The sequence below is a fragment of the Channa argus genome, chromosome 17 (genome assembly GCF_033026475.1).
Source record: "Channa argus isolate prfri chromosome 17, Channa argus male v1.0, whole genome shotgun sequence".
Taxonomy (NCBI): Eukaryota; Metazoa; Chordata; class Actinopteri; order Anabantiformes; family Channidae; genus Channa; species Channa argus.
In genome coordinates, this window is record NC_090213.1 from 4,726,573 (window position 1) to 4,754,452 (window position 27,880).

The 27,880-nt window shown below is 40.1% G+C and overlaps 1 protein-coding gene across 1 annotated transcript; it reads left to right on the forward strand.

Moving 5' to 3' along the window:
• The first annotated feature begins 3,073 nt into the window (after nt 1-3,073).
• On the forward strand, nt 3,074-11,337 carry hadhb (hydroxyacyl-CoA dehydrogenase trifunctional multienzyme complex subunit beta). The gene is made up of 16 exons (XM_067482765.1): nt 3,074-3,262; nt 4,540-4,612; nt 4,776-4,817; nt 5,031-5,127; nt 5,309-5,353; nt 7,189-7,288; nt 7,544-7,631; nt 8,207-8,394; nt 8,521-8,701; nt 8,787-8,908; nt 9,199-9,278; nt 9,355-9,402; nt 9,681-9,768; nt 10,069-10,143; nt 10,664-10,828; nt 10,921-11,337. Exons 1-16 carry the CDS (start codon nt 3,089-3,091, stop codon nt 10,954-10,956), a joined length of 1,602 nt encoding a protein of 533 aa, XP_067338866.1. The 5' UTR covers nt 3,074-3,088; the 3' UTR covers nt 10,957-11,337.
• Nucleotides 11,338-27,880: the final 16,543 nt, after the last annotated feature.

Consider the following 27,880-nt stretch of genomic DNA (forward strand, 5'->3'; position numbering starts at 1 on the left):
AATACACCAACATGACATTGATGAATTTTCTGTGATCATTTAACTGCCAGGCCACTGTAAGAATAGGAATAAGGAAATAAATGCAATAACAAAATAAATAGAAACTTACTGACTGCAAATCTAATTATGTTCTTTTGTTTGCCTTGCAGTTGTGGTACTGTATCAAAAGAACTCACTGACAGAAGGTTGGGAGGCTTATTGTAGATAAGGCTAGATACCCTACCCTGGCTTTTGTACTGCGAGAAATTTTAAAAAACAACAACATCCCAGATAATTTTTCAGAGAAATGTGAAAGGCTGTTTAGTCATATAAAGCTGTTAGCATACATAAAGCACAAAATACTGAAAAAGACAGGTACACAGATAGCTCAACGTGCAAATATAACTATGGTTAGGCATGGCTCAAAAATGCTGCTGCAACTACAAAGGTTGTGGTTTCAGAAGTAAATCAGTTGTCATATATACGGGACAAGTTTTTTTTCTTCATATTATTTCTGAGGCAGAAGACAAATAAGACTTCAGAGACTTCCATTTATCTGAGTTGTTCTTTCCAGAATGGCCAAATGGTAATTTGCATGTGTATCTTACCTGTCAATCACCAGCTGATGCTCTCTGCTGTGGTGCTCTTTAGGGTGGTCATCATGCCTCAATCTGCAGATACCTGGCTTAAATTGGAGCCCAGGATCACCAGCAATCTGACACACAAAACACATTGTACAGGTGTCTTATGGCAGTCACTAACTTTTTGAGGTGTTATTAGAAATATATCACCGCATCTACAGCTGTTACATGACTTTTCAGAGGACAGACAAATTAAGACATTTTACACTGGTTTAGTGTTGGCGCTGTCTAAATTTTGCACAGATTTGTGTACGTTTCATATTCACATAAATAAAGAATGACTTAATTTAGACCTAATGCGGTAACTTGTAAACAGTCAGTAGCATCAACTGACAAAAAAGGAAAAACATTTGGCTTAATTGGTAGTTTAATGAGAAGGTATGTTTTTAGAAGATTTTATGCTGTTTTGTTGAAGTTATTGCAGAGTTTTCCCAGTGTGTGGTGATGTAAAGTTATCTTTGACAGTCTATATTTTGAACAAATTAACCTTTCTATCCTGCGCTACTCATGATGTGGCATATGAGCAACATCCTGTGCTGTTATGTTTATTCCCTACTTCTTTCCAATCTTGAGTTCCTTACTTCAGTGTGTTTTAAAGGAGCAAGGTGTTAAATGTCTGGATATTCCTCACTTCCCCAATGGACCCATCACTGTGTCCAGCAGCTCTTCACAGACAAAAACACAGTAACATGATAGTTGTGATAAATTGTGGACCAATAATGCTTGGAATGTGTATTCATAGCTGACTGGCAAATTACATCAACTGCAGGCTGATATAATTTGCCAATTAGAGCTAATCAAATACATACTGTATACTATCCGTAAATGTGTGGGAATAGAAAAAAAAAGCTAGAAATTGCTAGAAAGTAGTCTGACACCATGCTAACAGGCTTTTGGAAGTATGAGTATTAAAAGTGTATAAACTATACAGAAAACACCATTGTTCTTATAAACTAAAGCAATGGAGAAATGTCACACATAGAAGATTCCTGTAGGGTCCACAAGCTGGTGCACCAGACCCATGTTTGTGGATTTATCCTTGTTGTTCTTGCCTGTCAGCATCAGATCAAACACTCTGGCAACACTTAGCTACACACACACAAGTTCAACAAGCAACTTACAGATATGAGCCAATATCTCCCCCAAGTAAGTCTTTTGACCTTAATATATACCTGTGTAACTCATTAGGCACTAGCACAAGACTGTGGTAGTGCTTTCAAGCTATTAACAGAACAGAACAAATTATATGAGTGCGTGTATGTATACCATTTTAGGTAGTCCCTGAGTGATCCAGACAGCAGTCCCAGCATGACCTCTGGTGTCCCCATGGTTTTTCGTGGTTAAAAAAAAAAATAAAAAACTTAATAAAAGAAGCCATGAACTACAGAGAAGAAACAAAATTGCGAAGTTGTCAAATGTTATTCCACATACAGTCACTTTGGGAAGTTTTTACACCCCTTTACTGTGTTATAAATTAAATTTGAAATTGAGAAAAATATGCCATCCATAATCCATCCATATCCATAATGAAAAATTAAAAACATATTTGCTGTAGCTTTCCTAAGGAGACTGGATCATACCGAGCCTGAGAGCAAAGATATATTTGAGTGCAGTGCATTTAATTTTGTTTCAGTACTTTATTGTACTAATTATACTTTATTTATAGTATTACTAGTTACAGCCATCGTGTAGCGGCAAACTACACTAATTCTTCTAAATAAATATAATGTGAATGTTTTTAAAGAGCATCTTACTGAAATTCAGTGCCCAATTCTAGGTGCCACTGGAAATAAGTACAAGTAACAAGAAACAAATACAAAGTAGGTACTGAGCTGCCAGGCAGCCAAAGGCTGTGATGTTGGCAATAACAACTTATTGTTTGGAGGAACTAATAACCAGTGAACTTCAGGCCAGTCTAACCATTAGTATGAAGCAATTGGAGTAGGCCTCAGTTTTTAGTTTTCCTTGTGGGTAGCCACAACAAACCTCAGACTATAATCCTGACCCCTCTGTCAATAGTGTTAAATTTAAAAGAAGGAGTTTAACCCTAAAATCACTTTAATGCTGTTAACCACAGCATTAACACCTGAGTAAATTAGCCTGGCGTTATAGCGTCTTTTCATCTTTTCCATGATCAGTTCAATTTCATAAATTATTTTTACTCTGTTTAATAACAGAACAGTTCAACACTTGACCTAAATTCAATGTTGCTATGACAGACATAATGACTTAATCATTTCACATACCTGACACAAGATATTTGCTTGTTGCAAACTTTATCAAACGCACACCTGCCCATACCTATAAAATATACTGACCGTTAGGGGCGCAAGAGAGGCATTGAGGACAGGGACCAGAATGCACTCTAAAATATTGCCGTATCTTAAATGTTTTTTGCGCTAATTTCTGGGTTTATTTTCCATAAATACCGTTTTCTGATTTAAATATTATATATGAAGTAAAAACTAATGCCTAAACGCCCACAGAAAGGGTATTTCTTCTTTATTTCGCCATGTGTTTTCTTCAGGCATAGTTCTGGTCAACAAACAGTTTGGGGTGATCTTGAACTGTGTGTGCTTTTTGTAGTCCAGCAGGGAAACCGAGTCAGAGAGGGACGTAGTGTCGGCAAAGACATAACGCAGGTAAGTAAGCTTTATTTAAGTTATTGATAAATCACTCGCAGAACGTGCATCTCTTTTTAGTAAAACTAGAAAAAGAGAATGCCTGGTATGAACTGCGCATATGCTTTTGACTGCAACTGCTGGATGCTTTAGCTAACAAGCAGCTTTCTAGCTGCTAGCTCTACTAGCTTGCATGAAATGGTAAGGTTATAACGTTACCTCCAGCCTCATGGCTACGTTATTTAAATGCTGTCAGCGGTTTTTAAGCTGGAAAGGTTGTTTTAAGGCATCAAATATCGATCAGCAGACAACACGATGTTTGCCTCTTGTGATTCTGGATTTCGGTCTCCTGTCATATTGCCGTACGAGAATGTAGGTGAAGGGTCACAGCTAGGGGACAAGCGTTGGGCTGTTTGGTCAACAGTGATATTTTATATCCTCTCACATGAGAAAACCCAGACCATAGAAGTAAATACATAACCTAAATTTATAAACCAGCATACTTCTCTTTCTAATCTATTTTGTAACTTTTTTTAACATGCAGGTGTTTAGCTCAGTATAGTTATCAGTATTTCACTGCAAATATTGGGGATGTGATGTCGTAATGTATATTTTACCACACATATGCTGCATTTACTACACAAACTGCCGAGTCATCAATTCAGCTCAGTCCAATTATAACTAGAATTATAACAGTCAACAAGCCAAATGGATCAGTAATGACTCTTTTTTACTGACCTTTTGCCTGCAGGAAGTGCTCTTACTCTAAGCTTCTGTTACTGTGTGGATTATAGTATTGTGAAATTATAATATTTATACATACAGTTTAGATCCCAACATCATAAGATTTGCAGTTGCTGGAGTGAAATTAAAGAAATCACTGTTAATTCTGATTAAAAAGTGAAGAAACTATCTGAAGAGGCTATGGACTATTAAAGATGTGTAACACTTGTCCCCTTTTGTAAAGGCTAATATCAGTGTATTCGTAGGTGTACCTGGCAAAAATTAGTGCATGAAACAAACATAATGACTAAAGGCTACAATGTCTGTATACAAGCTATGTTGAAGCAAAAATAATGTGTGATAAAACTTCTTTTTGGTGGATGTTTCAGAGATTTAGTCTCTTTGACTGCTTTTGATGCATTAGCTGGTACTTTGCAGTCAATTATAGATACATCAGGATTATGAAATTTGATTTGCTTTTTTAAACCGGATAATGTTATGCAATGTTGTGAACCTCTTGGTGGGGAAGCTTGGTGAGGACTTTCCAATAATAATTACAATTTCTTTCTACCTAGTACATAATGACTTCCATGTTGCTGAACTCCATGTGGAGCTGCTCTGTCCGCCCTTCCTGGGGGTTGTGGTGTGGTTAGTTTTTTTCCTTCTTATTTTCCAATATTCTTTTAAATAAGTATTGCTAAAGCAGCAGTATGAAACATTTTGTAGTGGACACTGATATTTATTTTTTTAAGTGTTTGTGTCAACTTTATTTGATTTGAGGATGATTGGGAATATTTCCCGTGTTTTTCAGTGGCACGCTCTCTCAGTACAACAGCTCAGATCCAGGCTCAAGGTAAGTCACATTTTAAAAGATTTAATTCACATAAAAATCAAGATTGTAGTATTTATGTAGATGAGAAACTTAATCTTCCATTGGTGGATTGATTTTTATACCTGGAAAAACCTCTGAAAATCGATCTACCTTAGGTAAAGTCAAGATGATTGACTGAGATGGTACTCAAAATGATTAGATTATAAACTTGTTATTGTCTTTAATATTCTTCAGTTCAGACAAAGAGTAAGAAGACACTGGCCCGGCCTGGTTTAAAAAACATAGTACTGGTGGAAGGAGTTCGGACCCCTTTTCTCGTGTCTGGAACCTTGTAAGTCTCTGTTTATTTTAATGAGTTGACTTGTTGAAGCCATGGCCACTATTATCTATAACAATTTGATAGGATGATTTCTCAAAAGATTTTTAAAAAAAAGTGATGATAAGGAAAGTGAAATTGATTCATTTTACCAGTAAAATATTGAACAAAGACAATTGACTCTTACTATTTACAGATTTGCCGACCTTATGCCCCATGATCTGGCCAGAGAATCTCTACTGTAAGTGTGTTTATATATATATATATTTTTTTTTTCTTGTGTGCGTGTGTGTTTGTGTGTGTGTGTGCGTTAACAATATCAGAATGTTTGGAAGTCTACTTTGGTAGACTCTGGTACTGCTCCTGCTGATGACAAGGCCGATGTTGTTACTTTTTCTGACCATATGTTGATGTCCTTCAGTGTTAACCTGGCGTTCTCTAAAACCAATTTACCATATCGTACCGTAATATCAAAGACATGAATATGGACACGCTTTCCGATGATATTAACTGTCTTCCTAGTGCAGACAGTTTTTGGTCTTCTACTAAAACATTAATTAATTAATTAAGTAAATAACCTGGCCCCACTTTAAACTACATCTGTCACCTTTATCTGTTCACCTTTATCTGTGAAATTTCTAACTTATTCAAATCGTCAGCTTGCCAATTAGACTCCCTTCCAACTGTTCCTTTTAAAACAACTGCTTCTCAGCTCCAAGTCCATTAAACCCACACTAACTGTACTTGAAACAGCTTTAATTAAAATTACTAATGCTGATTCTGTTCTTTTGTCCATCCTCTTAGACAGACTTCTTGCTATTGGTGTCCCTCATAAACCCTTTGCTTCGTTCAAATCTTATCTCTCTGGCCACACTTAGTTGATTCACTCACTGCCTCTTTGAAATAAAACTCTGGCTCATGTGCAACATCCTCAAATTAAACAGTGATAACACAGAAATGTTCCTTATTAGCACTAAATCTACTTTAACCAAATGTGACAGCCTTAAAAGTTCTATTGACAGTTCCTCCATCTCTCCCTCCCCTCAGGATAAGAGTTTGGGTGTCATCCTCGACAGCACACTCTCCTTTACTTCCCACATTACTAACATCACACGGTCAGCCTACTTTCATCTTTGCTGCATCAACCGCCTACGTCCCTCCCTCACACCTCATACCGCTGCCACACTGGTTCACAGGCTTGTCACTTCTCGCCTTTGCTACTGCAACTCCCTTCTGTTTTGTCTTCCCCCAAAAACCCTTCAAAAATTTTAACTTGTACAGAATTTGGCAGCGCACATGATCACAAGAACTCCATCAACCTGTCAAATTACACCCGTTCTGCAGCAACTCCACTGGCTTCCTATCACATATCGCATTCATAACAAAATACTGCTACTTATAAGGCCATTCATAACCTCGCCACTTCGTACCTCATACCCACCCATACCCTCAGATCTTCTTCATCTATCCTACTCACTGTCCTTTCTGCTCGCCGACTATGGGAGGCAGATTATTCAGTTGCCTCCCCCTTGACCTTTGTAATGTCAATACACTCCCACACTTCAAATCCCAGCTCAAAACATATCCATTCAGATTTTCATTCTCTGCATGAGTGGCTGGCCTGGACAGATGTCTGTAGAGATGGCGTTGACGGTTGATGCTGGGATAGTTGTCCACGTGACAACTGTAGTGTGTAGTGGTTTTAATAAAATACCCCTTGAAACCAGGTGTAACTAAATGCACTTTTTGAGTTAGTAACTTACATTTAGAGTAATTTGTTACTCAGTCAAGCCTAGTCCTACTACGTAGTATTTATGACATAGCAAGTCATTTTATTTGTTTATTTGTTTAGGTCACAAAGGTCTGTAAAAATGTATGACATAGAGTACAACTTATGCATCAGCATTTCTATGAAACACATATAATAAACAGCTGCAGCGTGTCAGTTTAGACACAGGGAGAGATGGAAGCAACAATTGAAAACAAATTTACTGTCGTACCCTGTTATGTAATAAATTCAGTCAGGATCCTTTTTTAACCTGCTACAATTATACATTCCTGTTTGCGTTTCTCTAGGGGTCTATTGCAAAGGACAGGTATAAGCAATGATGCTGTAGACTACATTATCTATGGAACAGTCATTCAGGAAGTCAAAACCAACAATGTGGCACGAGAGGTAAGCATACAATAGACAAGTACACCCTAAAATCCTATCTGGAGCTTCACCTACCTCACATATGTTTCTATGTTTTATATATTAACATTAAGCTTTGATCCTAAGCATTACTCTTAAGTGGTCTAACTGTACATAATCTTAATCAAAAGAGCAGTTTATCTATGGCGAATACACTCACTTTGTTAGGTACACCTGTACAATCTACTGTCTTTTTGTTCCTTTGTTCATCACCTTTGTAATTTCTTGTGAATTCAGGCAGCACTGGGTGCAGGATTCTCCGACAAGATCCCAGCTCACACGGTCACTATGGCCTGTATCTCCTCCAACCAGGCCATAACCTCAGGTATGTCAGGGAATGAAAATCTCTACACTGTCACATGTACTTTTAATTTTATGTTGGCCACATGTTACCCCTGCTGAAACAAATAATTTAGTTAAATAGTACATTTAATTTTGAAAATATTTATTTATTTATTTATTTTTAAAGCAAACTGAGCACTGAACAGAGGTTTTTTACCATTAGCTCTGTTGTCAGTAGCATATGATATATGTTATTATTCACTTTGGAAGGCAGAAAGCTGCCACTTTAAAGGAGATTTTGAAATATTTTATTGGCTATTAAAAATTATCTTGGATTTACACAAATCCATATAAAAATACTTGCATGTATATAAAAGGTTATATAAATGAAAACTGTAAATTGCATTGTTTTTAATATCCAGGGCTACATAGAGCCTACAAGTTTACTCTTTATCACAATCACCATAAGTCGTTTTTTTATTTTGTGAAACTCTGTTTGTGTAACACTTAAAATTATTTTGCCACTATATATTAAGAAACACCCAGGGATTTATAAAAAAATTTGGTCTAACTCTCTATTTGACCTTTTGTCTCTCTCTTCTTCCTTCTTCTCTCCAGCTATTGGTCTGATTGCCTCAGGCCAGTGCGATGGTGTTGTGGCCGGAGGGGTGGAGCTCCTGTCTGATGTTCCTATCCGTCACAGCCGTAGGATGAGGAAGACCATGCTGGCCCTCAACAAGGCAAAGACTCTTGGTCAGCGGCTCAGCCTGATTGGCAGCATCCGGCCGGTACACCTCATGCCAGAGGTATATGTTTGCTCGTAATCTGCACTACTTTCAGTGTGTTAAAATGGAGTCAAGAGGCCTTCTCTTGACAGGACATGCAGTTTATTGTTATGCCCTTCTCTAATTGGTGCCTCTGTGTGTGTATAGCTCCCTTCTGTGGTTGAGTTCTCCACAAATGAAACAATGGGTCACAGTGGTGACCGTCTGGCTGCTGCATTTGGGGTGTCTAGAGCGGAGCAGGACGAGTATGCTCTGCGATCACACACACTGGCCAAGAAAGCCCAGGATGATGGTCTGCTGGAGGATGTGGTTTCATTTAAAGTGCCAGGTAAATTCACATGAGATAAAACAATGAACTGATTAGTTGATTGACAATGTGATTATCTGAAAACAGTATATTTTGTCTTTTTTAGGTCGTGATATTGTATCTAAGGACAACGGTGTCCGCCCATCCTCTTTGGAGCAAATGGCCAAACTAAAGCCCGCCTTTGTTAAACCACATGGCACAGTCACCGCGGCAAACTCCTCCTTCATGGTAAGACACACACACAGGCGGTCTGTGTTCTTAATTCCTCCTTTAGCTCATATGCGAGCATCTATCTCTGCGTGTAAAACAAACACAGCTACTAATACTTTTAAAATGTGGTTATGTTTTTACAGGGACTTTAACCGTGGCTTTTTTTAAAAATTATCCTAAGCTTTATAATAAATGTTTCGGGTGATGTTTTGGGTCAAGTTATGAAAAAACAGACTGTCCCCTCTGATTTTCTACTGTGGAAACATTGTCACCACTAAGTGTGTATGTGTGTGTGTGTGTGTACTCAGACTGACGGTGCTTCTGCTGTACTGGTCATGTCGGAAGAGAAGGCTTTGGCAATGGGTTTCAAGCCTAAAGCATACCTCAGGTACCTGCAGCCATAATTTCCTTAGTAATATAATTTCATCTGATATTCTAATCATATTGTATTTCTATCCTGGCAGAGATTTTGTCTACGTTTCTCAGGATCCAAAAGATCAGCTACTCTTGGGGTGAGCTTGAGTGTCTTATTCTTACTTCCACTGTTTCCCAGCATTGAGCAACTGATGACGTTTAGTCTAATATTATTTTAAAGCTCATATTATTCAATTTCAACTGAAAAACTAAGAAACATTGTAAAGTATGTGTTCCAGCTAGTGTCTACTTAAACCTACTCAGCATTGTATTTTTTCTGTAGAAAATATGAATTTAATTTTCAGTCCCATTGTTTTAGTTTTTTGAAGATTAACAGATTGATCTGTAATTGTTCATATTCTATTTCTTGTTTCAGGCCAACATACGCTACACCTAAAGTCTTGGAACGCGCTGGTTTGTCCTTGAATGACATTGATGTCTTTGAGTTCCACGAGGCATTTGCAGTAAGTTCTCATGAAATGCTGAGCAGGCTTCTGTTGTGGTGGGTGAATGTGTGTATTTATCTGTTAATATCTTGTCAATTTCCAAGACCTTTTATAATATACAATAAGCGTTTCTCAGTTTCTGTGTCAGCTGTACTCCGAGTTTGGCTTGTGCAATTCTAGACTAAGATTTGACTTGTTTAATTCACATCCTGCATTTTGGATTCAGAAGAAATCAATGTTTTTGTTTTCCCAGTCTTGTATCCATGGTAATTGTGATTATATACGTGTGTGTGTGTGTGTGTGTGTGTGTGTGTTCAGGGTCAAATAGTGGCAAATCTAAAGGCTATGGACTCCGATTGGTTCGCCCAGACATACATGGGCAGGAAATCGAAGGTAAAGATAGCCACTGGTCAGCTGTTAGCTTTATCTTTAATAGATCCATACAGTAGATTTTGATGCAGGCAACATACTGTAGCAGTCTAAATACTTTTCTTTTTAATATTTTGTACTAGTGCAGTCATATTTTTATGTCGATGCAGTTTAATATAAAATTGTAAGACTTCCATCTAGAATTTTATATTTTACCGAATATTACACAATGAGCAATGCCAATAATAATTGTCTTTTTTGCTTAGTTTCATATAAATGCTGTTTAAAAATTAAAGATTTCTATTAAGTGACAACAGTAAGGAAGATCATGCAAAGCTTTACATAAACACTGGCCTCACATAAAATTGTTTATAGTGCAGTCCCTTCTGCCCTTGTCCATGCCTTATATCTTTTAACTGACTAAAGTTTTTGGATGTCTGTCGGCATGAATTTTCAAGTTTGAAAATATTCAAGAGGTTAAACGTGTAGGATTTTAGGGGTGGTGTCTTGACCCGTTGTTTTTTGTGTATGTGTGTGTGTGTAGGTTGGGGTCCCACCTATGGAGAAGTTTAACCTGTGGGGAGGCTCTCTGTCTTTGGGTCATCCATTCGGTGCCACAGGCTGCAGGCTAGTGACCACAGTGGCAAACAGGCTGCGTAAGGACGGAGGACAGTACGGACTGGTGGCCGCTTGTGCTGCAGGAGGACAGGTAACTTAATGGAGTTTTGACTTTAATATGTCTATTGTTCCTACAATGTACTTGTTGTTTTCCTAACACGATTCTACTTTTGTGTTTTCCAGGGTCATGCCATGGTGATTGAGGCCTACCCCCAGTAAAGCAGCTACAATGCCAACAGCTGTAACCTGGTCTTGTAGTTTATCATGACCGCTACACAAACATTAACGTAAATACAACTGAGTTTAAAGGCCAGCACCACTTTGCCTTGGTCAGAGGAGTCATATGCAGTATAGAAGTGTGTGAGAGGAGGCTTGAAAAAATTCAGCTTTGCTTAGAGGCTGTGAAGTTCTAGCAGACTGTTGTGAAGGAGTTCTGTCTTCGATTTCGTGGACTTTGAAGCGTCAGCATTGTCAGTGAGTCAAATGTAACAATGACAAAGCTTAAGCACTCAGAGGAGCGATACTGCTCATGTTCATATAGGCTATAATAATGTTTTCTTACTGTTGGTATTAAACAATGTGATGATAACCACACTGACACTAATTGTGCTCTTTGATTTTTTTAATTATTACTATTTTTTGCCTGTAACATAAGCAGGCAGACATTTTGACCCATGGTATTGGGAAAAGCACAGCTGTTACTAATAACATTATGGCTCCAGTCTGATCAAATGTACCAGTGAGCCTTAAATTCACCCAGCATTCACAAAACAAAGCAGAAGCTACGGTGTGTTAGTTTTGTTGAAACCTGTGTTTTTCCTTTTGCAACAATAAAATATCTGAGGAAAATGACCAAGTTGCTGCATATGTGGATTACTGGGAGTTACTAGCGTATTGCAACGTGATTTCTTGTCATATACTAGTTTCAATCCTTTAGAAGTAATCCATGCTTTGCATCGTAATTTTATTTTGTTTCTACTTTTCTTTCTTCTCCAAAACAATTTTTTATATAAGCTTTAAATTCAAGATCCAGTATATTAAGCAGAAGCCAGTGTAGGTGCCACAATATCGAGTAACAATTTTCAAATTTCTTTTATTTTAAAAAGGTTTTAAAACTTTTGTGTCTGTGTGTGGTCATTTTGCACCTTCTTGCAAAGGTTTCGTGACGGTGAGTTCTTGATTCTGCATCACTAATGTGGTGGTGCATACCTTTGTGGTCACTCTGAACTGCCCAAACATGAAATATGAATAGTTCCCCTAAGGATTTGGCTCATGGGCCCCCTGACCCTCTCAGGCCCATAGGCCTACTAATCCATCTGTGATTAAAAAAATAATTCTTAAGTATTAGATACTGGCCTTATTAGGGTACAGAAAGTAGTAACTTGGTGCACTTTGGGCTTTTTGTGAGTAGTTTATTGCATTTGCAGTGATTTACACTCTGGGTTGATTTGAAGGCCTTGATGCATGGACAACACCTTCGAGCAGTTTTGATGGGCTATGTTTTATTCAGCAGTGACTGAAACCATTGCAAGGAAAAAGATCAGTGTATAGAATTGTGGCTTTGTGCTGCATAGGGATGAGGGGGATTACTCTTTAACAGATATCAAAATTTGCATTTCCAAATTTTGTTTTGCACCATCCTTGCACCAGGATGTGTCAGCAGCAGACTGGTGTTGGCTTCCTGAGCTCTTAATTGATGGTGAATAATGCTGTCTGCCTCTGACAAGCCGACTGATCTTAATGAGGAGGTAAAGAGGGAAGCTCGGGCTTCCTGGTGATTTAAAACAACATGAATATGGAAAAATCCTCAATGTGACTGGCAGATGACTTAAAAAGTTCCGGTTGCACTGATGTCTCCCTGATATTTGGGCTGTTCAAATTGTAGGAAGGCTGAACTTTTCCACCAGCTAAAGTGTTTGTCTAATTGACTGCGGTTGGGTAAATTTATATCAACACTTTGCCTCCTTTCTGCTTTGGTGTGTGCGATCCCCTCAGCGCTCACCGGGGAATCTGACACACACACACCTGAGGTTGGGGGGGGGGGCTTGTTAACATAACTTCAGTGAGACACTTCTGTTTAAAATGTATTTAAAGATTTAATCCTTGCAGTTTAAGAAATACTTGAGTGTGAGCGGGAAGAGCTGATTAATGCAGCCGAGCCTGTCACTCGGGCTGCAGGCGGAGGGAATAAAACCAATGTTTTACTGCCAAGGCAAAACGGAGCTCAAATGTAAATAGCAGGGAGAGAGACAGAGAGTTGTGTTTTTAAAGCTTCAAAAAACGCCTGAACCCTGCGAGACACCGGAGACACGCAGACACACACCGACATAGCGGGCCGCCTCACTGCCTCTCCCCGCCTCAGCGGGGCTTTGATCACACGGAACCTTTTATGGGGAATGACTGGCGAAGGCACCCGCTGCTGTCACTACAAATCTACCTCACCGAGCGAGCGGGGGAGCGGGGAGGGGAGGGTGGGGTGAGGTGGGGGGGGGGGGGGGGGGGGGGGGGGGGGGGTTCCGGGTGTTCGCGCGGAGGGAAGGAGGGAGAGGGTCGGTGAGCAGCGGTGGCTTTCATCTAGTCCGAGGCGGCTCACGCGGGGCGGCACCTGCTGAAAGCTGCACTTGACTCGCGCTTCCTTCACCTGCTCCGTGCGCTCCTGTGTGTGTGTCAGTGTGATAAGTTGCAGTGCACTGTACCCCACGAGCCGCGGCAGATTAATATTTCACTAGAATTCAGGGTCATTTCTGAAAAGTGTGTTTAGACTTCACGCGCACACATTTTTTTACAAATCAAATATTTTACTAATTTATTATTTCACTTCACTTGTGAAAATCACCACATTTGCACAAATACTTGACTGAGAATGTTCATATTATACTAGTGGTGCTTTTACTGCAATAATTTAGATTTCAGGGAGAAATATTTTAGCTACTGTTCATCCATCAAATGTATAGCTGTTGTTAAAACTGCCATTAATGCAGGAAAAATGATAAATTGTATATTATTTTGAATCAGTTTATCGACTACTTTCTGTACTTTGAGTATAGGGTACATAAATGCTACTTTCTGTGTTATGTGTAACTCAAGCACACTTTTGAATGTAGGATTATTAATTGTAACACAGTAGCTTGTTAATACTTTTATTCAATCGGAGTACAGATCCCTAATGAGCTGGAATTTTTTATCAGAAGATTTCTCCAGCCGACAGCAGATAACAGATCACCTTTTAAGCCTTTCATTGAAGCAACTGGGAAGCTTTGAATTCAGTTTGAGATTAAATGAAACAATCTGTGATTGAATGAACTGTTGGATTTACAAGAATTACATCAGTGTCAAATCAATTTCATGTCTCTTCCAAATTTTACGCAAATATCACCAATAGGCTACAGCATTTTTGGAAATAACCTGATTCACTTCCAGAGCACAATTTTCAAAAGTTAATATGAAGCCACAAGCATCAGGACTGAAAAAAAAAAAGAATAAACCACACATACCAGCAAAAAGAAAGGTCACTTCTTAAGACTGTCATGTACTTGAGACTCTATCATTTGTAGCTGCACTAATATCCAGAAATACATGTTTGAAGTTGAGCCTTTCTCAAGCGTAGCTATGTCATGTGTCGCACTTTGCGTTAAATGAGATTGGCAGCTCTTTAAAAAAGTCTGTAACATTGTTTAGTCAGTGCTTTTTGTTTTGTGCTCTTCACACAGTTACACAGTATCTCTCCCTGTTTGTGGACCAAACATCACAGCTCGACAGAAGGGCCAAGTATGAGGTCCCTCCAGATGTTTTTTTAAACTGCAGAGAATAAAGCTACAAAGTTGGAAAATTAATTTAGAAGAAATTGTTGGTGAGGTTTAGTTTGTCTTATAGAATACAGGAAGTAAACCCCAGGAACCTGTTGTACACTGCATTTAAAGACCGTGACTGGCAAGAAAACAGAAGGAATATGGTGAACAGATTAACCTTCAGTGTGTTCATCACTCATCTTGTCTCCGATTGGAGGAAGCGGTTTATCTTATTTTACTAATCTCTCTGTTTTTGTCTAAAATGTTATTTTGTTATCCTTTTTAGACAATGATCCTGATTGTCTATGCAATTTAATTATGTTAAGATTTATTTATATTTTTAAGAAAATATGCACTGTAAAGCTTTAACAGATCCAGTTCCACAATGTGTATACACTGCCATTGAAAACAGACGTATTATAACTTTCCGTAATCACAGTTTGAGATTAAGGGAAAATAGTTCAGTTGATGTGGATGTGGATATTAATTGTATTACATTTTATTATCTGTAACAAAGATCCAATGTCTATTCGCATACATTTGTGGTTTGAAATCATGCATGCTCTCTAGTATTTTTCTTTTTTAGTATTACACATAAAGATTTTATGTTTCCAGTCTTTGATTGTTTGCGTATATGTTGAACTGGCTGTTGAGCTGCTGCAGCTGCCTTTTGTGCCTTGTGGCATTATGATGTTGAAATTGTGTACATTTCCCTCGAAAACTAAACAAGACATGACTGCTGGTATCATTTCAAAGCCATGTCCTAACCTCCTGTAATGCGAATTGTTTACCAAGTCACAAGGGCCCTTTTTGATATTTCTATATGCTCAGTTCCTTGCTGGGCCTGCACCCGAACACCCGAACTGATGCTGATTCACACTTAGGAGCACAGGATAAACACACCTTCTTTTGCCTTTAACAAATCCTGCAGAAACTTAGTGAAACCCTGAAACTCACTTCTTAACAGGTGCAGACACTGAATTAAAATGTGGTAAACTACTAATTCATTCATGGGCCTGCGTGTTTTACCTGGTGCACCTTTGTGAGTTCTGGATGGAGAACATTGGTATCATCAGCAACCTCCCTCCCGCCCAAACACACACTCACAAATATATCCCTGCGTCTGTCAGTTGTACACCAGCTGTACACAGGTGGATGGAAGAGGGTGTGTGTTGAGCAAGTGGATTATGAGTAACGGTAATTGGCTGTCCTGAGAAACTGGCCATATGTTTCTGTGTGTGTGTGTGTGTGTGTGTGTGTGTGTGTGCTCTGTACGGAGTTCATCATGTTCTCATAACGGTCAGTTAGGGTTGTCCGCCAGGCTCGATCTCCTGTCGGGATTGTAAATGTTATTGATCAGACGCATACGCTGCATCTATAACGAGAGCTGAGGCACTATTTCTCTCTCTCTCTCACTCTCTCTCTCTCTCTCACACACACACACTAGAGTACAACTCATTAGGAGCCGTACACACTCATAGACATATCCTCATTAACACTACCTAGTCATACATCCTAAACATCCATACACACCTAGTTGTCAGAATACACACATACACATACGCACTCACACACACACACACACACACACACACACACACACACTGACTGGTTTGGTTGAGTGAGACTGGGAAGAGTGAGTGAAGGTTGGGGGGGGCACAAAAATGTGGACATGAATGGTGTGTGTGTGTACAGTGTGCATGGATGTGTATATTTGTGTCTGCACCGAGGGTGACATTTGTGTCAGTGTGTGGCTGCTCACAGCAGTGTGTATCTCCAGTAGTATGTTTGTGTGTGTGGGAGTGCGAGTGTGTATGGCGCGTGTCAGAGTCTGTCAGCCTTGGCGTCTCGTGTCAGGGCGAGAGGCGAGACATTAACAACTTCTGTCATTCTGCTGACAAAATGGTGGCAGAAGATTTCCCATGGTGCCCTGATGACTGCTGGCGTTTGTCAACAAGCCCTGTCACCGTGGCGATGAGGGGAGGGTGGGGAGGAGGGAGTGGGGGAGGGTTAGTGACAGGCCCCGGACCCGTTCCCATGAGCACCAGGGAAAGAGAGAGGGTTTTGTGTGTGGATGTGTGTGTGTGTGTGTATATATGTGTCAGTGTGTGTTTGTGTGTTGTAAGGGAGGAGAGGGAAACGGGGGAGGCAGAGGGGGGAGGTGGTGGTGGTGGGGGAGCGAAGGGTTGTCTCTCAGCAGCTTTCATACGCAGACTGCAAAAAACCAAAATGAGCTGTCACTGCAATTCCCAGGATGCCTTGCTGTTTAGCATAGCAGCAACAGCACCAGCACCATGAATGGTGTGTGTGTGGGGGCCAGTGAGCTGATAAGCTAAGTCTCTCTGTCTCTGTCTTTCTCACTCTCTTACACACACACACACACACACACACACACACACACACACACACACACACACACACACACACAAACACACACTCAGATAATTAAGCAGAGCAGAAGCTCCCCCTGACGCGAGGCAGAGCTCATCTGCATTTTGGCCTCCGGCGCGCAGTTAGGAGCAACGCCTGATGGAGGGAGAGAGAGAGGGCAAGTGAGGGAGGGAGGGAGGTGTAGAGAGAGAGAGATCGCGGGAGGGAAAGAGAGGGAGACAGAGAGAGAGAGGGTAAGGAGCCAATTAGCCAGCTGGATGGATGAGTGACTGACAGCACTCTTGACACACTGCTATCCGGGCTTTTCTGTTGCGTGCACACACACACACACACACACACACACACACACACACACACACACACACACACACACACACACTTTCCTCTCCAACTCTCCCTCCATCCATCCATCTCTTACCCGTCTCAGCCTCCTTCCCTCTCTGTTTGTGTCTCATGCAGTGTTGGTGTCTCCTGCTCTCGCCCACATCCTGCGCTCTGCATAAAGGCTCGTGCTCCAATCACGTCCCCCCACGAGGCTCAAATGTCCAACGACCTTGTCCAATAAGAGCGCCTGCTGGGCTGCGAGCCCCGCCTCTTAAGCATTGGAATCTAAAGGGGTCAAAAGTTGTTGTTCCACCATTTTGACGACAAAATCCTCATTTGTCAAAGGCTTGTTTTCACCCCTCCTTTCACAAAAAAGGGTGTGATTGCTGATCCCTGTGTCATCATGCATCTTTCTTCTTTGTTTGATCTGTAAAAGAGGACACCTTTCTGTCTCATCTGTCTTTTGGCAGTGTTTTCAACCCCTTAAAGGAGTAAAGGTTGTTTATTAAGTGGTTCCGATTGGGGTTTGAGGGGCTTAAAGCTTATTCTCCTTCTAGGTCAAGCTTCACCCAGATAGGCAGAGATTTAAATGCCATTTTCAGGTCAAACAAATTGAGAAATGATTGACAAAAGTCCCCGTATTACTCGACTTAGCCATCAACACGGTAGCAGACAGCAGTGCAGGAAGGGACAGCGGGGGGTGGTTATGACATGACAGATTGCTGACCCTGCAAAAATCATCAAGGTCCTTCAGGAACCCAGAAAGTTTTATGGCAGTTTTGTGTAGAGTCCCATTAAAAATTGCACAGAATTTTACACAAAACTATTGTACCAGAACACAATAACACACATATGCTGTGAAACGCCGAACTCCAAGGAGAGCACTTTTCCAGAGGCCAGTTCAGAGCAGAATGTTACAGTGGAAATAGTGAAGTTCAGACTGAGTTCAGTATGAAGTGGCAAAGATGATTTTGTTACGTACAGTAAATGTACAGCATCTGCACATGTTAAACTAACTCTGCAAAACCCGATGAAATATTTAATTGTGTCATAAAATGCATGTTTGAGCAGAGAAGTGCACTTTGAAAAAGTGATGGAAATGTCAGCGATATTACAAAATCTGGAAACTTAATGTGCTGTCATCTATATCATAGTTTTACAACATTGCCATCGCCGGCCGTCACGTGAATTGAATTTCTGAATGAGCGGATGTGACTATAAGAGGTTTCCATAATAAGAGAAGACAGAGTCATCGAGATTTGCACAAAGCAGTATTTCTCGCAGCCGAGAGACAGTTCCATCATGAGAGTCAGTCTGTCCAGGTGCATCAGCTTAAAACTCTCAGTTAGAGAGTTTAATCCAAAAGACAATGTTTAGATCTTTCTGAGCTCAACAAGATTGAAGGCTGGTCCTCTCAACGATTCCTCACAATCCAGCGCTATACTCTGCATGAGTTCTACTCCAGCTCTTCACTGATACATTATGAAGTTTACACTGAGTAAATGCACATGGTGGGACGCCTGCAAAATGACAATAATTTGAAATATTTTACACACGCACAAGGCTGTGTTTCCTTTGATACACATATCCACCACATTCAGCCTGACGCACCTGGTCTCATTAGAAACTCTGGTATCAAGGTCTCTAACAGTTATTCAGAGGGAACAATTGTAGAGAGTGAAACCACATTGTGATATGAAACTGCTGCATTTTAACAATTCACGGGCTAAACAGGTCAGAAACCAATGAAACAGAGTATAAGAGCTTAGCCTTTTGAAGATGGTAAATAAAACTGACTAGCACATTAGTTAGTAGTGGCTCACCTACAGTCTGGAGACACGTTCTGCTACAACAGCACATTAAATCTTATTTGAAGAAATTCTTCCGTCCTATTACAGCTGAGGATAGTGTAATACTGCGTTATTGATATATAATATTCAAATGCATTAGTGCGATCAGGTCGTCACTGTGTTAACACCTCGTTAATCCTATAATCTGCTTTCATCTGATAGTGTTGCATGAAGCAGCACAGCGGTTTTCTAGGGAGACACCTTCATGTGCTTTAACTATACAGCAACAAGGTTATCGTCTGCATTTTTGCACATTTTCTACCGACGGTGCAGCTTGTAGAGGGAGTGTGTGGCAGCGAGTCCTTCTTATGCGTTTGTCTCCTCTGTGTGATTTGTGCTGTGATCAAACACACCGTCTTCGTGCTGCTTCCTCCTATCATTATATGTGAAAGTACAGAGGCTGCATGTTTTAGGGGACTTCACTGAGTTTCTCCTGAAATTCACAGAAGACAAATAAGCACTGCCAGTGTACAGTCAAAGGTATTTAAACAAAGAGAATTTCCACCTTCACTGAAGCGCGGGAATTAAAGTAGCTATTCTGCTGAGCTGTGATGATGAGGCACCTTGCAAAAAACAAATGTATTTAATGAGATTGGAATGATATTCATGAGAATTAGCCATCACCAACTATTAACCAAGGAACACTAACTATTACCAGATATTAAAAGTGTGTCACATGTTTGCCTAACAAGCAACTTTAATGCCATATTTTTGCCTTTTAGCCCATCAAAAACCGATTAAATGCATTCTACAAAAGGGGCACAAATGCAGAAAAACAAAGAGGAGGCTTGCTTTTTAACTGCACTCTTCACCTTTTATGTGCACTTTGCAGCCTCATTAAAATTTGACATTGTTCAGGAAGTCTTTAAACAAACTGCTGTTTGAATTTGCTCTTGAGTTTTAAGAGAATTGACCTCCGACATAATAAGCCTACATGTGAGTTGGCTGCCTGAACTGTTTACGGTGTTAAAGTGGTGACGTGACAGTTTATTTTAAACATCTGTGCTGTTGCACATCATCGTACTTCGCCACACATGATCTCCCCCCTGCGAGCTTGTTCTTCTGTATTCGCGCAGTGTCTGGATTAGATGGAATCATAAACACAGGAAACAAAGATAAATAAAAACAAGCAGCCAAACATGAGAACGTTACATTAAAGCTTATTAAAAGAAAGTTTTGTGCTTGTCAATAGTTTAATGTTTAAGCTCTTTTGGGGCTTTGGTTGCATGTCATCTCTCTTTATCCTCACATTCCTTGTTTACATCTCTACTATTATCAAATGAAGGCAGAATGTAACCTGATGTAACGTAAGTGTACATGTTGATCCGTAGTCTTTAAGTCTTGGCACTTTTCAGAAACTGAATCATCTGGATTAATCAGCAAGGTCCTGGTCCTACAGACCCCAGGCAGGTCTCCATTCGTTGTACAGATTAGTGCATTGTCCAACAGTGTGGTAACATGAAAGGAAACATTTTTATTGCATTTTTACGTGGATTTCCTCAACCAATTACCAGCTGACCACATGTACTAAAAACAAATAAGACAGACAGGAATTGCAAACTTGAAATTCCTAAATACGCTGCATCGGTTGCTTGATTTATGAACAGAAATGTTATAAATCCTGGTGCCAAAACAACCAGATTTCCTAAAGCTTGTTTTGTTTACTTCTTTCTTAGCTCATAGTTAAAGGGGCGTCCAGTATTTTAATGGTGGACTCTTGTAAAGTTACAGGACTTACATGGGACAGATGAAAATGAGAAGAAAGAACTTTCATTACTGGACCAGCAGAAGCTGAGATATGACTTTTATACACAATGTGATTCAAATTTCAAACTAACAATATCCTGCGATACCTTTGATGGAACTCAGCTGCATCCTTTCATTAAGCTCTCTTTGCTTGTTGAATGGCCTCATCTTTCAAACTCCACGCCCCAAGCTTGTACTGCAGGGGTTTCTTTGTTTAAAGTTTCAATTGTGTTCTGTGCACGGCAACAGAAAACCTCATACTGTAAGAACAGAGAAAAAGTGCCCCTTCAACTTTGTTTAGCTTTTGGCTTTTAAATGCAAACAAACATCTCCATGTACCTGCAAACCTTTGTGTTGTAGCATAGCTCTGTCACTGAGAACTAGGTTTCTGTGCAGGTCACACAGACAGCCAAACAAAATGAAGTGTAAAACCCCTAACAGCTTCATGTGTGTTTAAACTAAAGTGAAAAGACATCTCGCCTTCCTAACAACAGCAGAAGATATCACTGTATGCAAATTTGCCACGAGAAGACACCAACACCTGACGAGAAGCAGATGTGGGATACATGTGGGTGGAAGTGAATATTTGGATAAGGGATGTACTGTATTGCTGTGGGTTGACAGGAACACAGTTGGCGAGGCTGGAACAGGAGGCCTGGTGACAAGCTGCCGTGGTTTCCTGTTTCTGTGCCCAAAGAAAAGACACCCGAGAAGCAAGAGAGAACGAAAGGATGGAGGGAGGAGAAGTGGAAGAGTCACAGCTGGAGCGAAAGAGCAGATACAGACCTGCATGACAGGGAAGAGCTAGAGCGGGATGTATGGATGCTGAGAGGAGGAGTGAACAGGAAAATAAGGGTGAAAAAGTCAGAAAAGAGTGAAGCTGGACAGTGTTGAGACACATCTACGCTGCAATATTTCTTTCTTCACCTGTTAAACTTGAAAAAGTGGCAAGGGAAGTATAAAAAAAAGCTAAAGCAAAAAACTAAATAAGGGCTCAATAACTGTACATCCCCCCAAAACAAAAAAATAAATAAAATGGGAATAAAAAAATCGACAAATTCTTAATGTCAGAGAAACTAACATCCTAATTTAGAAAATTATCTAGAGGGTTTTATATATCAACAAGCCTGAAGGTGTTTAAGACTAATGTTGTTTCCTCACTAATTTCAGGAACCAACTTGTGTCATGCATTGCTTTCTAAAAATGTTCCATTTTCCCCCCAAATGTTGGATCTAATTTTATTTAAAGATGCATTTAAAACTATTATACAAGACAACTACAGGCAGCTTGTAGGTATTTGTATGTGTGGAGAAAAATACACCACCGTAAATACCTTTCCAAAACTCATCTGATGAGGAGACAAAACTGAGCAGCCTTCGAGCTAAAAACTAACCTGTTTGACTTGTTTCTAAAATAAATGTTGACATTTGGAGGATGTGAGGTTCTCGGCAGACGGTGGGGAGACCGTGCAGTGTGTTAGAGCAGAACTAAGCTGCAGAACGAGAGCACCAAACACCTCACATTAACTCCTCGGCAGGCGGTGCGTTTCTTTGTGGTCTTTTTGTCTGTAAGTCACTGGATGCTGCGATCAGATTTAATGTCTTTTCTCATTTTAAGGGGCCTCACGTTACCATAGCTTCTTCTTGCATATAAAGTTCAGTTTTACTTGTGTTTTTTTGCAGTATTTGTGGGTTTTGTTTTTTCATCCTGTGTCTTTGACAGAGAAAACCATGTAAGCACATGAACCAAGTGCAAACGAAGAACTTGATTCGAGTTAGTCCAGGCATCTTAGGCAGAGGGCACCCATCAGTTGGAGGAAACTAACCTAGTCCAGAACAGCCAAATAGCAACAGCAGTTATACTGTGTGCAGAATGACAAAAGCACTTAAAACCTTGCACTGCCCTTATGACAGTGGGGAGGACAGCATCCTGCTTATTGCTGCTCAGATGTTCTTGCACCTGAGGTGGAATCTTTGCACTACAGTGAAGGCTACTCACAATGCACAATACACCGTCTTACTGTCACTTTTTAAATAAATCAAAGCAGCTGTCAACTTTTCTTTATGTACAAAATAAGTTCACTCTGCTGAGATGTCAGACCCCAGATTACTTTTTGCAGCAGTGCTGTAGACAAAATGCATCCAACTGCCTTAGCGACTGAGGACAGGCACTGGAGGACAAGAGGAGGAATGAGACAGGGGAAGAGGGGAGTGAAGGAGGGGATGTTAGGGGCTGAGTGACGGCTGGAGAGGTGGTGGTGTGTGTCTGGATGGAGGGAGTAAATCCTTTTCTTCATCATTACCTCGTCTCTGCCACTACCCTCACCTTAATTAGTCTCAGAGCAGCTTGCCCGGCCAGAAGTCTGCCTCATCCCTCCATCTACCATCAAACCCCGTCCACCACCATCCCTCCCTCCTCACCCCTTTCACCTCCTCGCTTTCTTCCTCTGCTCTCTCTTTTTCCTCCAGCGATTTCCACACTTCCTCTGTCTCTCTCTCTCTCGTGTTGCACTTCATCTTCGTCTCGGTGGAAATTGACTGAAATACCAAACCCCTAACCCCACAATATCAACAGCTGTGCAGCTACACGCACACACACGCAGCACAAAGATTTTAATGTTGGTAAATACCGCAGATGAACACACACACACACACACACAGACATACGTGGCTGCTCCAGGCTTGGCAGCTATAAACACAGAGGATTGCAAAGAGGAGGAAACTCAGTTAAAAAGTTAAGTGGGGAAAAAAGCAGAGCTGTGAGATTGACACCCCGACGTCTCAGCTCTCTAGAGGCTAAATTAGGAGATCCACAGCTCCTCACACACTCACTCACACACACACACACGCTGACAGATAAGCACACCTTGAGAGAGTGCACATTCACACAGTTTTCCCCAGACAGAGGCATGTGTGAACCTGTGTGTGTGTATGTCATGTCAGTCTCCATGGTCCCCCGCTCGTCCACAGACACCGAAGGCCCATGTTTCCCCCCCAGCAGCTGAACACTGACGGCCACTGAGATGTTACATGTGGTGGGAGATATACAGCGTAGAACACTCAGACATATTTTTACTAAGTTTTTTTCACCGTATTATTTTAAATTTAGAGCAAAATGCAGCTAATAAAAGGTTTTAGAGTGTTAAAGGTGAAAAAAACCTTCTCTTTCAATTTCCAGTTTGTGTGGGATAAGTCAAATCTGTACAGTGATAAACATCATAGATTCATAGAAAAAAAGATTTAAAAAATGACAGAAACTTAAATAATTGATGGAAAGGACAAATACTGTCTTCATGTACCATGCAGAGCCACTCAGGTTTTGATTATGAAAGCTGTATTTTTATAAACGGTTCTTGAAAACAACAAAACAAACAATAATAATATTTTAAGAAATGACATAGTGTTTCAACCTTTTAACCTGTTCAATGCTCTACTATTGAGGACTTTAGTCTCTCGTCCAAGGACACTTTGACTTTGAGACCACATGGGACCTGGAGGAACTCTATAAACTCCTCCAAACTGCTCCACAGCCTTGTGATGATGAAGATGGTGACACAGTGAACCTGCTGTAACTGGGGCTAATAATTGTAATATTTGTTGTCCATTCATGTTGGTTGTGTATAGTATTTGAGCTGAGCGGTGACATTACACTGAAACCAGTAAGGTTTGACTGTCTCTATGGAGCTGAGTGTGTGTGTGATGAACTGGGACTGAGCTTCGTCCTGCAGGTGGTGCTGTTGACGCTGCAGTTGCTCTGCCTGTGACCTCTGATCTTGCTGCTGTATGCGGCCTCCTGCTGCAGCCACTAGATGGCATTCAGGCTCTGTGCAGCCTGAAAGCTGATGAAATGAGCCTCTGCTAAACTGTCTTTTTTTTAGAAATTGCGTTTTCACTTGTCAAATGCAGCCAATGACTCAGTTAACCTCTATAATAGTCCTACAGCCATAGACTTAGTTCTTGCTTGCTGGCGGTAGGACACTAGGTGATATAAAGATATATATATGTATATGAGATTCAGGTTATTTTTGATCATGACATTCTTTAAATTAGGAAAACTTACTTACTTAACACCTTTTGTACCCATTTACCAGGGTGGATATCTATCTTTATAATAAGTTACATATTAATGAAGCATATCAGAAAAATTATTAATATTAATATTGTCATTATTATTCTCCAATAGTGGTGCCAGGGCGATAAAGATCAAAGTTTACTTTACCACACAGTGTATTATTTGTTTAACTACCCTGTGCACTGTATGCACTGTTCTGTGTGTGTGTGTTTGCGTGTGTGTGCGTGTGTGTGTGTGTGTGTGTGTGTGTGTGTGTGTGTGTTTAAGTCTCATGTAATGAAAAGGAAGAAGGGAAAAATGAAACAAGATAGGAAAATATCAATTCCATCAATTTTAGTCTGCGGCTGTGAGGGGATATTGCACGTCTATACTGAAGTATTTTATATAAACAGCAGTACTTGAGTGCCCACACACACACACACACACACAAATGCAGAAAGAGACAGAAACTGTTCAGCCCATTCTTGCGTAAATCACTTGGCCTCAGGGCTCTCTTAACCCTTTCTCTATGTGTGTGTGTGTCTGGGTGTGTGTGTCTGTCGTTAGATGTACCTTCAAAAACAGTAATGCTGGTGGACAGTATAAATGGTTGCTGTGATGCTGCAGCATTTAAGCTTCTGCTGCATGGGAACTAATGCACCATCAAAACCGTTTGGTCCAAGATACAAAACAAACATGAAAGAAATAACCATCAGTGAGACGTTTGTGTATTCGAGTATTAATACACAATAAGATTTTACTGTGAGACCTAATTTTAGTGAAATAGAACTGTGGATGATTCATATTTAGTGTATAACAGATTTAATGGGAAATAAGGACTATACAGCACTGTGTACATAATCTTTGGCAGAATTTTTACAACAAATGTATTTACCTTTAACACCTGTGTATAAAGTTTAATAAAGCAAGTTTCTTTTTTTTTGGATCACAATCACTGCTGATAAAAATTTTATTCTGAAAGTTTTTTACAAAAGTTGACTTTTTTGTTTTGTGCTTATCACAGAGGCATATGACTAACGGGTGTTATCGTCTTATGATAATAAATTCGTTCACACATAGAATCATCAACTTGCAAACTAAATAAAAACTATAATGTACAACATCAGTTTAATCATTGTGTTCACATAACTGTGCCACAGTTTCTCCTTATGTTTTGTTAAACTTCTTTTAAAATACAATTAGTGAATCTAAAGTTTAAATGATTTGGATATGTAAAATTCAGAATATCCAGACTATTTTGCTTCTGGATGTGCCTCCACTAACTGTTAAATACCTGCTATTTGTATTGAAACAAATGTGCATTTACAAAACATTATATAACAAGAAAACAAAGCTGAACTTCTGTGCAAAAGTTACACTGCTGACATATCACAGCTTCCTTTATTTTTAATATACATCTTGTTTTATTATTTTTTATAATACCTTCTTACTGCTTGCTGTTTATCTGTTCATTCTGCATGTGTACTGTAAATAAATGTATGTATTTATATTTGTCTACAGTCTGGTTAAATGATAAACTGCATTTTGTTAAATTGGTTCTGTGTGCAATGAAATTCAAGTTAAATGTCACCGTCTTCTAAAATAATGTAGAATATAAACTGTGGGGCATTGGAAGGTTCAAACATCATTTATGAAGCTTTTTTTTTTACATTCAATTCTACGTGTCTTGTGGAGCAGTGAATGTGGGGTTTTGTTTCGACGCAGCAGGTTTTGTGACTGAGTGGAGAAAAAAAATCCACATTGACCCAGTCAGTCGGGAGTCTGAGGTATGAAATGTTGGCTGTTAGCAGCGAGAGAGTACATAAAGCAAGGAAAACAGTACGCTGGTATTGGCATCACACGCACACACACACACACACACACACACACAACTTGTCTCAGGCTTGCTGAACCCCCGTAATGCTCCTATTAGCAGCTTCAGTTAAAATGGCATTTCATCAGGCAGCTGACAAGTGAATTATCTCTCCCTTTTTTCCTCCCTATTTCCCTGCCTCTCTCTCTCTCTCCCTCCCTCCCTATCTCTCTCTCTCTCTCTCTCTCCCTGTGTCTGTCTGCCTCGGTCTCCCACTCTCCCCCTGGCTCAGTGACAGTAGCCTTAGGCCTGAGATAAAGAGGAGGCGCGCGGCGCCTGGCGCTCTCATACACACTCGGCAGAACTGAAGTGACATCCTGTCAAAACAATAGTTTACTACAACAGGAACTTGTGCGTTCTGTCAGACAGAGGATGAACTTCAACTGTGGGACATATAGATTCCTCTTTCATATTGATCCCCCCCCCCCCACTTTGTGTGCATGTGTGTGTGAGCGTGTGTTTCATTTGGGCCAGTAAACTTGGATCCCAGCCCAGAATCAGAGGGTGTGTGTGTGTAGATAAAAACTCAGAGGACAGTTTAGATACTGTTCATCATACAAGTGTCTGTAGTGCTCCAGGGAGGAATTGCCATAGTTGACAAATCTCCTCCAGAGCTCATCTACACTGGTGAAGATTTCTGTGCCGCTTCTTGTCTCGCTTTAACAAAAATGTCTTCCTATTTCTGCATTATACCCAGTAGTGCAGCTCAAGGTGCTTGGATGCAGGTGTGTGTGAGGGAGAGCAGATTATAAGCCTTTAAAACAAACACATCCACTTTTCACTGGCTCACCACAGGTTGCAAAAGTTCCTTCTTTACTTGTTTCACTTAAAGAAGTGACTAAATTAATTAGTATTTTACAGAAAAGCAGATAAGATATTGAGTAATGTCTGGTCAAACACAGTGCCTTGAAAAAGTATTTATATCCCTCGAGCTTTTCCACATTTTGTCACATTTCTACCACAAACATAAATGTATTTTACTAGGATTTTATGTGATAGACCAACACCAAATGGCACATAATTGTGAAGTGAAAGGAAAATGATAAATGTTAAAAAGCCCTCTTTACTGTGATGCCACTAAGTAAAATCCAGTGGAACCAACTGCCTTGAGAAGTCAAGAT